This window comes from Equus caballus, chromosome 5 (genome assembly GCF_041296265.1).
Source record: "Equus caballus isolate H_3958 breed thoroughbred chromosome 5, TB-T2T, whole genome shotgun sequence".
Taxonomy (NCBI): Eukaryota; Metazoa; Chordata; class Mammalia; order Perissodactyla; family Equidae; genus Equus; species Equus caballus.
This window is the reverse complement of record NC_091688.1, coordinates 75,516,879-75,531,937: the sequence shown is the minus strand read 5'-3', so window position 1 is coordinate 75,531,937 and position 15,059 is coordinate 75,516,879. Positions and strand designations below refer to the sequence as shown.

The 15,059-nt window shown below is 38.3% G+C and overlaps 1 protein-coding gene across 1 annotated transcript in view; it reads right to left on the bottom strand.

Moving 5' to 3' along the window:
* ALG14 (ALG14 UDP-N-acetylglucosaminyltransferase subunit) overlaps positions 1-15,059 on the bottom strand; it is a 91,411-nt gene that overhangs the window by 42,979 nt on the left and 33,373 nt on the right. The window contains exon 3 of the mRNA XM_001491203.7: positions 10,494-10,625. Coding sequence (XP_001491253.1) covers positions 10,494-10,625 — 132 coding nt within the window. The remainder of the gene's footprint in view (positions 1-10,493; positions 10,626-15,059) is intronic.

Below are 15,059 nucleotides of genomic sequence, written 5' to 3'. Positions count from 1 at the left end.
ACCAAAAGAAAGGAAATAATAAAGATAAGAGCAGAGAAAATAAATGAAACTAAAAGCTGATTCTTTGAAAAGGTCAATAAGAATTAAGTTTCTAGCAAGATAAATACAAAAAGAGAGAATACAGAACTTTCCAACATCAGGAATGAAACAGAGGCTACAACTACAGATCCTAAAGTTGTAAAAAAGGACAATAAGGGAATACTACAAACAACACTATGCACACAAATTTGACAATTTGTGTGACAATGTGTGACAAATTGACAACTGTGTGACAAATGTGTCAATAGATGAAATGGAATAATTCCTTGAAAACTACAAACTCAAAATTCACCCAATATGAGACAGATAATCTGAATAATCCTACGACTATTAAAGAAATGTAACCCATAACTGAAAAACTTCTGGAAAAAAACCCGCCAGGATCAAACAGTTTCACTAGAGAATTTTACCAAACACTCAAAGGAGAATTCACATCAATTTTAAACAACCTCTTCCAGAAAACAAAGAGGCTGAAACACTTCCTAATCATTTTATAAAGCCAGTATTACCTCAATACCAAAACCAGACAAAGACAGTCCAAAACAGAAAGCTAAAGGCCAATATCCCTCACGAATACCACCATAAAAATTCTCAATAAATTATGAGCAAATCAAAGCCATCTATATATAAAAAGAATTATACACCATGATCCAGTAGGATTCACTCCAGGAATGCAAGTCTGTTTCAGTATTTGAAAATCAGTCAATGTAATGTACCATATCAATAGGCTAAAGAAAAATCAGGATTGTCTCAACTGATGCAAAAAAAGCATGTGACAAAATTCATTTTATCATTAATGACATTGATTTTTCATTAATGTCATTCATGAAAAAACTCTCAGCAAATTAAGAATAGAGGTTGTGACGGTTAATTTTGTGTGTCACCTTGACTGCACCACAGGTGCCCAGACATTTAGTCAAACATTATTCTGGGTATGTCTGTGAGGGTGTTTTTGGATGAGAGTAACATTTGAATTGGTAGAGACTGAGTAAAGCAGATTGCCCTCCCTGATACAGATGGTCTTCATCTAATAACCGAAGACCTGAGTAGAACAAAAAGGCTGAATAAAATCCTGTCCTATTGGATCTGGCTCAGTCAGGAGAACCTTAACCGACACAGAGGGAGACTTTCTCAACTTGACAAAGAGCATCTACTGAAAAAACCTACAGGTGGCATCATACTTAGTGGTGAAAGAATGAATGCTTTTACCCTAAATTAGGAACAAGACAAAGATGTCTGCTCTCACCACTCTTATTCAACATACCAGAAGTCCTAGCCAGGCAAGAGAAGGAAAAAGCCCGATATACTGGTTGGAAGGGAAGAAATAAAACTTTCCGTATTTGCAGAAGGGCCAGACCCTGGTAGTCTAGTGGTTAAGATTCAGTGCTCTCACCCCTGTGGCCTGGGTTTGTTTCCCAGTCAGGGAACCACATCACCTGTTTGTCTGTCAGTTGTCGTACCATGGTGTCTGTGTCTTGCTATGATGCTAAAAGCTATGCCACTGGTATTTCAAAATACCACCAAGGTCACTCACCGTGGAAAGGTTTCAGCAGAGCTTCCAGACTAAGACAGACTAGGAAGAAGGACCAGGCCACCCACTTCCAAAAAAACTATCCATGAAAACCCTATTATAGCAGCAGTGCATTGTCTGATATAGTGCCAGAAGGTGAGAGGATGGCACAAATAGACCAGGCAGGGTTCCACTCTGCTGTACACAGGGTCGGAATCAACTTGATGGCACTAATAACAATTTGCAGAAGACACAACTGTTTAGAAAATCCCAGGAAATCTGTTTAAAAAACTCCTATATTTAATAAGTGAGTTCAGCAAGATCACAGGATATGAGATAAAAAAACAAAGATCAATTGTATTTTTACATGTTAGCAACAAACACGTAGAGACCAAAATTAAAATCCTAATACCATGTATAATTTACAGCCATTCCAAACAGGTGAAATAACAAGATATTAAATTTTAAAAAACATGTACATGATCTATATGCTGAAAATTGCAAAATGTTAAAGAAAGAAATAAAAGAAGATATAATAAATGGAGACACATATCATGTCTATGATTTGGAAGATTCAATATAGTAAAGATGTCAATTTCTCCAAAACTGACCTATACATATAATGCAATTCCTATAAAAATCCCAGCAAAATTTTGTGGCACATATAGACAAACATTCTAAAACTTACATGGAAAGGCAAAGGAACTAGAATAGCTAAAATAATTTTGAAAAAGAAGAATAAAGTGGGAGAAATCACTCTACCTGAAGTTAAGATTTACTGCGTACAGCTATAGCAATCACAACAGTGTGCTACTGGCAGAGGGACAGACACAGAAATCAATGGAAGAGAGATCCCAGGAACAGATAAACACAAACACACCCAACTGATTTTATTTTTTAAATTTCCAACCGATTTTTGACAAATGGGCAAAAGCAATTCAATGGAGGAAGGAAAGTTTTTTAAAATAAATTGTGCTGAACAATCTATAGCCAAAATGAGCCTTCATCTACACCTCACTTCTTATACAAAAATTGATTCAAAATGACTCATGGATTTAAACATAAAACTATAAAAATTTCAGAAGAAAATGTGAGGAAATCTTGGGATGTAGGGCGAGGTGAAGAGTTCTTAGAGGCGACAGAAGTATGAACCAGAGGAGAAAAAACTGATAAATCAGACTTCATCAAAAGTAAAAACTTTTGCTCTGTGAAAGATCCTGTTAGGAAGGTAAAGACAAGCTATGCCCTGGGAGAAAATATTTGTAAACAACATATTGCACAGAAGTCTTATGTCTAGAACATACAAAAGAACTCTCAAAACTCAAAAGTAAAACAAACAATTCAATTAGAGAATGGGAAAAAGACATAAACAGACAGTTCAATGAAGAAGAGATATTAGTGATAAGCACATGAAAAGATGTTCAACATCATTAGCAATTAGGGAAATACAAGTTAAAACCAGAATGGTATATCACTAAATATCTAAGAAATAGTGATAGTACCAAACGCTAAAGAGAAGGCAGAGAAACTGGATCGTCTCTCATACACTGCTGGTGAGACGTAAAATGGGATAGCCACTATGGAAAATAGTTTGGCAGTTTCTTATTAAACTAAACTTGAACTTTCTATCAGACCCAGCAATCTCATTCATGGGCATTTACAATGGAATCCTACTCAGCAATAAAAATGAATTACTGATACATGCACAAAACTGAATGGATTTCAAAGACATTAAGCTTAGCAAAAAAAGTCAATCTCGAAAGGTTCCATATTGTATGGTTCCATTTATAGAACACTCTTGAAATGACAAACTGTGGAGATGGAAAACAGATTAACGGCTGGGAGAGGACAGGGATGGGGTAGCACAGGGGAGCTCCTTTGCACATGGAACAGTTATGTATCTTGATTTTGGTGGTAGTTACACAAATAAATACATGTATAAACAGCATAGAACTATACACACACACACACAGGACCACACATTAATGCATACAAAAAGTGGTGAAAACTGAATAAGGCCTGTAGTCTAGTTAACAGTACTATACTAATATAAGTTTTCTGTTTTCAATATTGTACAATACTTAACATAAGACGGTCCTTATATAAGGGCATATGGACTTATATTTAAGGGTACATGGACCTCTAAGTATTATTTCTACAACTTCTTAGGACTCTATAATCATTTTAAAAAATACAAAAAAAAAAGATGTGTTCAAATACTTTTTAAAAGAACCTTGAGTAGCAGAATAAGCAGTATGCTGTAGAGACAGAAGAACTTTTTCTGATTTAAAGAGGTTTTTTCCAATGGAATTACTCTCTTTCATGCCTACCTGTTGTTTCTTTACTCCATTTTCCTTGAAGCTAACTAATTATAACGTTCTTGAGGACACAGGCTATATTTTATTCATCTCTTTCAGTGCCTGCTGCAATACAGATATTTAAAAAAAACTACTTAAGTTTTTAATTGCTGGGCAAGTTAGCTAATTCAGGCACAATCTGATACGTTTCTAAAGAACTGGAGTTATGTTACACTGACTAGCTCTGTGATCTTGGTTACTTAGACCTCTCTGGACCTTGAGCTCCTTACCTATGGAAGACAGGTAAAGAGGACTATGTCGGAGGACTGTTACGAGAATTAAATGAGTTAATATATGCAAAGTACTTAGAATAGTGACACATAGGAATAGTTTAATAAACAGTATTTTTCTAAAATATTTTTAAAATACGGCTTTTAGGTGGATCCATTCACATAAATCAAAATGATAATCATGGGGCTGGCCCCGTGGCCAAGTGGTTAAGTTCCCGCGCTCTGCTTCAGCGGCCCAGGGTTTTGCTGGTTTGGATCCTGGACACAGACATGGCACCACTTGTCAGGCCATGCTGCGGTGGCCTCCCACATGCCACAACTAGAAGGACCCACAACTAAAATATACAACTATGTACTGGGGGGATTTGGGGAGAAAAAGGAGAAAAAAAAAGAAGATTGGCAACAGTTGTTAGCTCAGGTGCCCATCTTCATAGAAAAAAAATGATAATCAATAAAATGTTTAAGTGATCATTTCCTTTAACTTCTAGTGGATTTTAATGAAAAGAAGCCTGTTTGTGGGGATTATAGAGAAAAAGGCCCAATATGCCCTCTTAACAGTACTTATAATATTTAGCATTGTAAAGATGGCTATCTTATTACTGCACTGAGTTAAGTTCCAGATCCCATTAATTTCTAATAACAATAAAATATAATATGTAAAATGCCAACTAATAAAGGTACGGTCTAAAGATTTCAACTTTATGTATATTATACGACTCTCTCACTCAACTGACTTACTAATCTTTCACTGTTCTTTTTTTTTTTTAAGATTTTATTTTTAAAATTTTTCCTTCTTCTCCCCAAAACCCCCCAGTACATAGCTGTATATTTTAGTTGTGGGTCCTTCTAGTCGTGGCATGTGGCACTTGGCTACGGGGCTGGCCCACTTTCACTTTCTTAAAATGACCTTTTTCTCTGACTAACTCTTATCCACCTTTCCTTCAATGTCGTCTCCACTCTGAGGCCTTACCCAACTCTCCAGAGAGGATCTATCCCACTACAACCACACTGCTGTGGGCAAGACTGCTGTCTACTGTGCTTACCTTTATACCTCTTGAACACAGTATAAGTCCCGCACAAAGTAGGGTCCTTGACAAATATTTGTGAATGAACAAGCCACTGACATCCTCTTCTAATACTCCCACAGCAATTTTCATTTGTCACCAGTAAGGCTCTTGGCATACTGCGTTATACTTACTTTCCCATTTGTCTCTTCGACAAGAGTGTAAACTCTTTGAGGGCAGGGCCCGTGTCTCACTCATGCTTGCACTCTGAGTAAGTAGCACAGTGACCAGAACATTCATCAAGGATATGTAGTGACAGGGTACCACATGCCAGGCACTGTTCCATAAGTACAATGAGCAAGGCAGTCACACTGTCTTATGTAATGACAATAAACAAATACACAAAAAAGATAATTTATTTTTATTGGGATTAATATTATGAAGAAAATAAAGCAGGGCAATGTGACAGAGGGATGAGGCCATGAGTTGGAGGAAGTGCTAACAGTCAGGGTACGCCTTAGGAAGGAGGTAACATTTGAGCTCAGAGAACAAAAAGGAGCTTGTCATGTTTAGATCAGGGGTGAAGAATCCCAGGCACAAGGAGCAGAAAGTACAAAGGCTCTGAGATATGAATCAGCTGGGTTTGTTTAAAAAAAAAAAAAGGCAGTTGTGGCTGGCACAGAGAAAACCAGGGAAAGAGAGGAGAAGAAGAGGTCAAAGAAACGGGTCCAGGCTGGAGCATGCGGGCCACACTGAGAAGTTCGGACTTTATTCTAAGAGCACAGAAAGCCACTGGAGGATTTTAAGTGTGAATTAACAATATCTAATTTATATTTTTTAAAAATCACATTGGTTGTTAAGTGGTGAAGAAATTGCAGGGGGTCAGGAACTCCTTCCACAGGCAGACAGGTTAGAAAATTGTGCATAGGGGGGTTGGATGGCATGGTGGCAGTGTAGATGGACAGAAACGGACAGACTGGGTGATAAATTCTGAAGATATGGTTGGCAGGACTTGCTATCGAACATGGGAGGTAGGGTGTGGAAGACAAGATCAAAGATGTCTCCTGGGGATTTGACTTGAGCAAATTTACCAAAATGGGAAAAGAATAAGAAATATCTACTGTTTTGGACCAGGAAAGTTTCAGAGGCCTATTCAGTATCCAAGTAGAAAAGCAGCATACAGCAGGCACTTGATACGTCCTTTTAAAAGCTACCACTTTGAGGACGATAGACTCATCCACAAATCAGACATAAAACATAGCATTCCAAATTTGATGAACTCTATTTACTGCTTCCAAGGTTACAAACAGAAAATAATAAGTGACTGAAATGACCAGAAATCTCAGTTCATTTGTGAAATATGTCATTTTTGGCTGCCACTGATGGTCCCTGACCCAGATTTCTAATACAAAGGTGCTGCATCTTATATCAGAAATTTTAGACAAATGCTGTCAACTCAATTCAAGTATTTACTCCTCTTCTCTAAGCCTCATAAACATTGGAGAGGTTAGGTGTCAAGACACAGGGGAGCAATGCCTCACCAAATCACTTTTACTCAAAGACAGTTAAATGCCATACATAAGGCAACTGGAAGTCAAATGTTTTGATGCTTTTGGCAATGATACACATTTTAATCCACTTTTATCTTTCTTTTTTTTTTGAGGAAGATTAGCCCTGAGCTAACATCTGTCACCAATCCTCCGCTTTTTGCTGAGGAAGAGTGGCCCTGAGCTAACATCCGTGCCCATTTTCCTCTACTTTATATGTGGGACACCTGCCCCAGCAGGGTTTGGCAAGCAGCGTGTAGGTCTGCACCTGGGATCCGAACCTCGGGCCTCGGAAGCAGAACGTGAGAACTTAACTGCTGCACCACCAGGTGGCCCCCACTTTATCTTTTTTAAATTCATATTTATTGATATAATTTACACACTAAAATTTACCCTTTTTACTGCATTGGTCTGAGTTTTAACAAACGCACACAATCAACTAACCAGCATCATCACAATCAACATACAGAACAGTTTCTCACCCAAAGAAGTTCCTTCAGGTCCTTTTGCAGTCAATTCCTCCCCGATCTCCAGATGCTGGCAACTACTGATCTGGTTTTGGTCCCATTATCTTTTTAAACTCAAGAACACTCTTATAAACTTAGGATTTTTATTCACAGATGCCTGGCAAAGCCATATTTCTTGAAAAACACGATGTGCAGAATATTAGAACCACCTAAAAAGTATTTAATGACCTTGTAAAAGAAGAAACCATCTTTCCAATTACTGTCATGATGCTTTAAGGTCTCCAAAACAAAGTTCATAATTTTTCTCTAAGACAAACTTTTCATCTAATAATTGGTTTGGATGAAACAAGCATGAATTTTAATATACACTCAGTAAATAGATTTTCACACTTTTTCCTCACAATCAACCTGAGGTTTTAGATTATTATCTCATCCGAAAAGTCAATTAAGACATAAAATAGTCATATTCTCACAATGGTTTTACATATGATTTTTTATAATAGGAAATTGGTAAATATGAATTTGTTTAATTTTCCCAATCTCATTTATAAAATTCTGTAATAATATTTCTTAGTAGTACTATTCCCCATTATTTTTATTATCCACTTTGTTTTAAAAATATTTTGGTAAATACATATGACATTTAATTTTGAAATATATACTATTATTATTATTATTATTTAATTAGATCAGTGTTTGTTAAATTTGTTACGAAAGCAGGTACTTAATTTGAGCTGCTAGGATATATTTTCATTTTATACTATTATTTAAAGAGAATGACGTTTAATGTAATTTATTTAAAAAGTACTGTATTAATTAATTCTTAATTGGTCTGAATGAACGAACACATCTTCCATGGTGTGAGCCAGAAATGGTGGCACACAGTTGAGTGACTAAGGCCTTGGGTTTTAGAATCAGAAAGACCTGGATTCTAGTCCTACCTCCATTATTGATTGGTTGTGCAAACTCTGCAAGTAACTTCATGTCTCAGAGCCTCAATTTCCTTATGCATTACATGTGAATAACAGTACTTCCTATCTCATACAGCATGAATGCAAGCACTTAGGACCAGGTCTGCACATATAACTGTTCAATAAATGGTAGCGATTATATACCAGATGGAATTTCCATTTAAGAAACATTAAAACGTTTATTATTCAGCACTCACTCTGGAACAGTAAGGAAAGTGTCTTTGTTTACATTTTATAGATGACAAAGTGAGGTTCGGAGACGGCTGAACGGCGCGGCAGACTTCCCAGCTCAGGTGCACACAGTTAAAGTGAGGCAGAAAGGCACCCGGCTGCCCAGACAACTCCAGTAATTTAAGGTGTGATGCTGCCATCCTTTCTAAGAATGGGTTTTTCTTTCACTTTTTTAAAGAAATAAAGGAGTAGTGCTTGGTGATAAAAGTCATAAGAAAGCTGAGGGTAAATACAGGGGAGATCTGCATATTGTAGCTTTTTCAGTGCAGTAAAAAAGGTCTCAACTGTTAACTTTTTTCTCTGTAAAAGGGGATTTCATTAAGTGGGAATTCATTGTGTGAAGCCGACCATATCAGAGCAGCTGATCGGATAATGTTCAGGTTTGAAATAATTTTTTTAACTAACTCAGTTTAAAATGGAAATAAGTATTTCACATTTCCCCCTTTTTTCCTCTTACTCCTTTAGAAATATCACAATAGTTCTTTTTCCTTCCATGTTTTACAAGCAAATTTATAGTGCTCATAAAATTTTAGACTAAGTTAGAAGGAAACTGAGAGGACATCTAGTCCAATCCTTTCATTTTAAGCTAAAGAACGAAGCCCAGAAGGGAAATGACTAAAATAAAATAAAAGCCAAAATGGGCCTGGGACCAAGTGTTCCAACGCCCTGTCGGTTCTCTTTCCACTACAGAGGTAATCTGATACTCAGGCCAGGCACGAGAGCTTCTCTGTGTCCACGGCAGACATCGTCCATCACGTCATTACTTCCTTCTGAGCCATAACACCCGAGAGTGCTAGAGTCACTGCACTCAAGCTGGCTGTTGCCAGTGACAGCGGCTATGCCTCTGGTGGTTTAGTAAATATAAACCCACCATTTCCAGCTTAAAATGTGAAGACCCTTTTTCTCCCTTCCATTTTGTCTTGAGTTTATTAACTGAATCTTTCAGGGCAACAATGATCTTGTAGGGAAACATCTGAATTCTCGTGAAGCTACACTAAAAATGTGGTTGGAGATCATAAGATGAACTTATTTTTTCAAAAATTTAAAAATAAATATAAGCAAAGTTAATCTCTGGTGATAGAAATCAGAAAGTCGTTGCTTGGGTTGACTGTGAAGGGGCAGGAGAAAACTTTCTGGGGTGATAGAAATGTTCTATATCCTGATAGGCATGTGGTCAAACTATTCACTTAAGATCTGTGCATTTCATTGTTTGTAAATTATATCTTTTGAAAACAATCCAAACTACTCATGCTGAAAATTCAGAGTTTAAAATTCTCATCCAAAGGAAGGACTTGAACTGCAATCCAGCTGATGAAAGGCAATGACCAAACTGATAGAGATCTTTCAAAATCATTGTAGCTAAACGCATTTCTGTCCAACTATTCATGAGAATAACATCCGCTGTGCCAGAACTCGTGTACATGGGAAGCAAGTAAAGAGTTTCCTTTCATGCTATGCTGATGAATGGATTCGGCCTTAAATAGGAATAAGAGTATTATTTAAGAACTGTGTACACTACTGTGATAACATATCGTCTGCTCTGCATTGTCTACTGAAGTGTAATTAGAATTTAATTATACACTTCACCCTAAAGACCACAGAGAACTTAAGACCTTTATAGATAAGGAAGGTAAGGCTGAACACAGTGCACTAATTAAGTTTTCATATTTCTATTTTCTGTATTACTTTCCCACAAAAACTGGAGTGTGTATAACATTCTGCCCACTGCACACCATATTTGGTAACAGAGTCTTGACAAAAACAAAAAGAGTATTGAAAAGAAATAGAAAACTGGCTCTTCTCTGGCTGGCAAGCACATTATGTTGGCTCAGGAACCACAGGTGGATAGGAGCACAAATTGGCTAAAGACACCTCTCTGTTAGTGCTTATCACCACGAGACAAGGGGCAGAAAAGGGCAAACAGAGTTCAAGTTATAGGTAGAAAAAGAAGACAAATTTCTCACCTCTTTCAGCAAAGTGCATTCAAATGATAAACTTTAGCATAGGTTAGTTAGTTAAAGGTCTACTACAGTATCTGGCGCACTGACAAATGGTGGCTGTGTAAGACAATATGTCCTGTTACGACCGAAGGATCCACAGGAGAGTGACTTTTCTCCTTGGTGATGGCCATACGTACCAAATCTGGCTTCACTCGGTGAGTCAGGGGAAAGGAGAGCCACATGGAGTACAAGGTGGTGAGTACTGTGGAGAGCCAGGACTGGTGGACCTCACGGCTCCTGGGAATGCGGTGAATAAAGTATTCGGGAAACTAGAAGGAAACAGTAGCAATCCAAATCAACTGGGCCACTGATACCAAAGTGAAACACAGTAACAAATATGGTTAAAAAATGTTAAAGTTAGTTTTGAGAATAAGTTGGGGGAAATTTCCTATGAAATATGTTTTAGGCAAAGGGCTTAACATGCGGATAGACAAAGTGTTCTTACAAATCAACAAATAAGACAAATAATATAGTTTCCAAACAAAAGAAACACAAGCAGCTAATAAACATATTGAAAAGATGGCTAACAATTAAACATAAAAGAATGCAATGAGTCATTTTTCACCTACCTGATCAACAAAAACTGTGGATACCCAGTGTTGTTGAGGGTGTAGGGAAATAGACACTTACATTCCCTGGGTAAATACATCATTACAACTTTTGGGGAGGCTAATTTGGATATATCTATCAGAATTTTAAGTGTGTCTGCTTTTGATCCAGCATTTCTGCTTCCAAAATATAGCCCACAGATTTGCCCACATGCTAGCAACTGTCTCACTGTTTGTATTTTTGTAAATCGGAGACAGCCTCAATACCCTACAATAGGGAATGGAGAAGTCCATACAACAAAATATATGGAGATATATTAACAAATGACATAGATTCATATGAACGTATATGGAAGATGTGCCAAGGTAAGTTATTAAAGTGAATATGCAAGTTGCAGGACAGTATGTTTAATATGATCCAATGTGCATTAACAAATCACTCACATGTGTGTATTTGTATACACATATATACACATATTAGCATTCGCATGGAGAAGATCTGAAACGATTTGCCACAGATTGTAAAGGGGGTGATATCACAGAATATTTTCATTTTCCAGGTCTTTTATATCTATGTTTGAAATTTGCAACAAGAATATATTATTACTTTCATAATCAGAGAAACCAATGTTTCTTCCTTGGACTAAAGTTCCAGGTGTACTTGTTATCTTTTGCTGTATAACAAATTACCCTAAAACTGAGCAGCTTAAAACAATAAATATCTTTTGTTTTTCATGGTTTCTGAGAGTCAGGAATCCAGGAGTGGCTTAGCTGGGTTATTCTGGTTTGAGCTTTCTCATGAAATTGAAGTCAAGCTGTTGGCTGGGGCTGCAGTCAGCTGAAGGCTTGACTGTGGCTGGAGGATCCACTTCCAAGGTGGCTCACTCCCGTGGCTGGCAATTCAGTATTGGTTTTTGGCAGAAGGCCTTACTTGTTTGCCACATAGATCTTTCCATAGGACCACTTGAGTGTTCTCATTACACAGCAGCAAGCTTCCCCAAAGCAAGTGATCTAAGAAAGGACAATGCAGAAACTGCAAAGTCTTTATGATCTAACCTCAGAAGTCAAACTTCATCATTTCTATACAATCTCTCCTAGTTATATAGGTCAACCCTATTTGACATGGAAGAGACTACACAAAGGCTTGAATACTAGGAGGTAAAAATCACTGGAGGTTTCTGGGAGCCTGTCTACCACACAGGTTAAGTCAGAGAGTAAAGAACTAAATATTTAATACATTCCCCTCCTCTTCCCTCCCCTGGCCTTGAGGCACAATACGATCTTTGAGAAAAGAACAGAAAAGCCTTTTCCTAAACCAGTGGAAGACACACAACTACTGGTCCTAAGTTTTTGCATTTAGAAAAAGCTGTGACTGGAGGCTTCTGTTATGTTTCAGGAGGGCATGAGCATACATTTTTTTTTAAAGATTTTATTTTGCCTTTTTCTCCCCAAAGTCCCCTGATACATAGTTGTGTATTTTTTCAGTTGTGGGTCCTTCCAGTTGTGGCACGTGGGATACTGCCTCAGCATGGCTTGACGAGTGGTGCCATGTCCACGCCCAGGATTCGAACCAGTGAAACCCTGGGCTGCTGAAGCGGAGGGTGTGAACTTAACTACTCGGCCACGGGGCCAGCCCCATGAGCATACTTCTTAGATACTCAGCACAATATAAAAGTGGACTGCCACTCTGTTTCACGTATGATGGTAAAAGGATATTTCCTCCTCCTTCCATGTTACACCAGTGCAGAAGGAGAGATCTGGGTTCAAAATTTTATTCATTACTTTTATTTATTTATTAGCCATTTATTAAATCAACGTTTTTCTTTCCAAAGGATTAGGGTAATAAATGTAGAATTAAAAAATACTGAATAGCTCCCAAACTACAGACCATAGAGGAAGCAGTAAGCAAGTGGGGGCAAATTTGTTTGGAATCTTTTTTGAGGTTTTGTGCTTGCCTAATTCGTAGAGATTATTAATTGAAAAACAATAGTCAAAATAATACTAGAGAGCCAAAATCTCTTATCAGAAAACTTTTGGGTCAGAAGCGTTTTCAACAGGTAATATGGTGCATATATCATATAGCCTCCTTTGAAGTTTGTGGAAGTAACCAAATATATTAATATTTCTGTAGTAAAACATGGATATCCACATTAAGTGGGATAAATGAAGACTATACGCCTCATGTCTATTCAAATCAGGTTTTGCTGTGAAATAAACTTGTGACAAACTTGGAATTTTTTTTTCAGTTTTCAGTTTTTTGGGATTTCAGATAAGGAATTGTGAACCTGTACTACAAAATATATTTGAATCCAGTAAGAAGTCATTGTTATTATTTTGGTAAAAATAATGCAGTAGGGTCTTATTATAAGTTTTCTGGATGTTATTTTCAGATTTTGAGACCTGATGTCAATACCTATAAAATTTTCTTCGAAAAAGCATGGGTGTTTATCTTGTCCTTTGAATCTTTTAATTGTGAGCATATAATTTTGTAAAGAAGCAACGAACAATATTTCTGTATACTTTTAGTGTCCTGAGAGGCTGGAAGGGTGATCAGCTCGACTCCAGCTTTAGAAGCCCAGCTCCTCCTAGCTCCAGAGGCCCTGGTAAGGCCAATGCAAGGGTGCCTGGGACTGGAGACAGCCTTCTTAGACCTGGACAGAGAAAATGAGTGTACATCTCATCCCAGCTAGCAGCCTGAAGCAGCAGAGAAAATGGGTTTAGAAAGTCTCCAGTCCATTCTCAGAAGAATGGAAACTAGGGGAGGCATGTTCTAGGGTGGGAATTGAGGGGGCTCCAAGAAGAAAACTAGAAAAACAGGCCTGAGGGTGAAAAAACAAGGGTAGTGACTAAGGAGTGATGACCTCTGTTTTGACTTCTGGATGCGCCATGCAAGGAGCCCAACCTGGGCCTCCAGATCAGATGCTAGGCTGGGGAGGGGAGTCTCAGTTCCAGTTGTGAGCTGGAGCTATCTGGGCCAATGACCACATGCCTACAGTGACCAATGACCCAGTGTGCTGGAGACAGGCCCGGTTTATACCTTTAGTCCTAACATAATTCTGTTCTCAGAAGTGTCCCAATTTAAATAATAAAATATATGGTTACCTGTAGGGTGGGGCAATGAGTAGGTTCTTCCAGCTCACAGGGAAGGAAATTTATTCAGAACAGCCCAAGGCAATTTTGTATGACCATCAAGGATGAGAGTTTAAGTGGTAGCTGGGAAGAGAGCCAAACTGAAAGTTCTACCAGTGAGATAAACAGGAAAACAGCAAGGTGGCGACCGGCTTGGGGAAGGGGGGTGGGTGCGGATCAGAAATGAGCCAGGCAAAGGGTCAGAGCCATGACCCGGACTGGCAGGGGATGGCTGGCTTACAGCTCGACTCTAGAGAGGCCTCCACGTCTAACTTCCATCTAGATCTTCCCCACATTATTTTTTTCTCCCCAAGGCCCCAGCACATAGTTGTATAACCTAGTTGCAAGTCATTCTAGCCCTTCTATATGGGAAGAGGCCACAGCATGGCTTAGTAAGTGGGTTGTAGGTCCGTGCCCAGGATCCGAACTGGGGAACCCCAGGCCGCTGAAGTGGAACATGCGAACTTAACCACTAGGCTGTGGGGTTGGCCCCTCCACATTATTATTTTTTGATGATAAGTTCAGGTAACTGGAAATCCTACCAAAAAGAGATTTCTCTTTAAATCCAAGCCTTTCCCCACCCATTCCTCCCGACCATCACAGCAGGTCAGTTCTCCTCAGAGGCACCTTTCCTGACCAACCTCTAAAATAACCCCCTCCCCTCCCACATGCGCACACACACGCTTCCCTCCCCCACCACAAAGCTGGCTGTTATGTTTTAAAATTACTCTATTTACTCCACTGGCACATTACATATTTGTTTATTTGTCTATCTCCTCTATTAGGATATAACTTACCTGAGGAGCCCAGGAACTTTAATCACTGCACTCTCAGTGCTTGTTAAGAGTACTTGGTTTACAGTTGGTGCTCAATAAATATTTACTGAATGAATGACTCAACATGTTATTGCAAATTAATATAAACTAATTCAATCTTCCTGTCACCCAACTGAGATGCATTTAGACAGAGAATATAGAAAGGACACAAAGGAGGCGATCTCAGAGTGCATACTTAGGCCCTTACTTG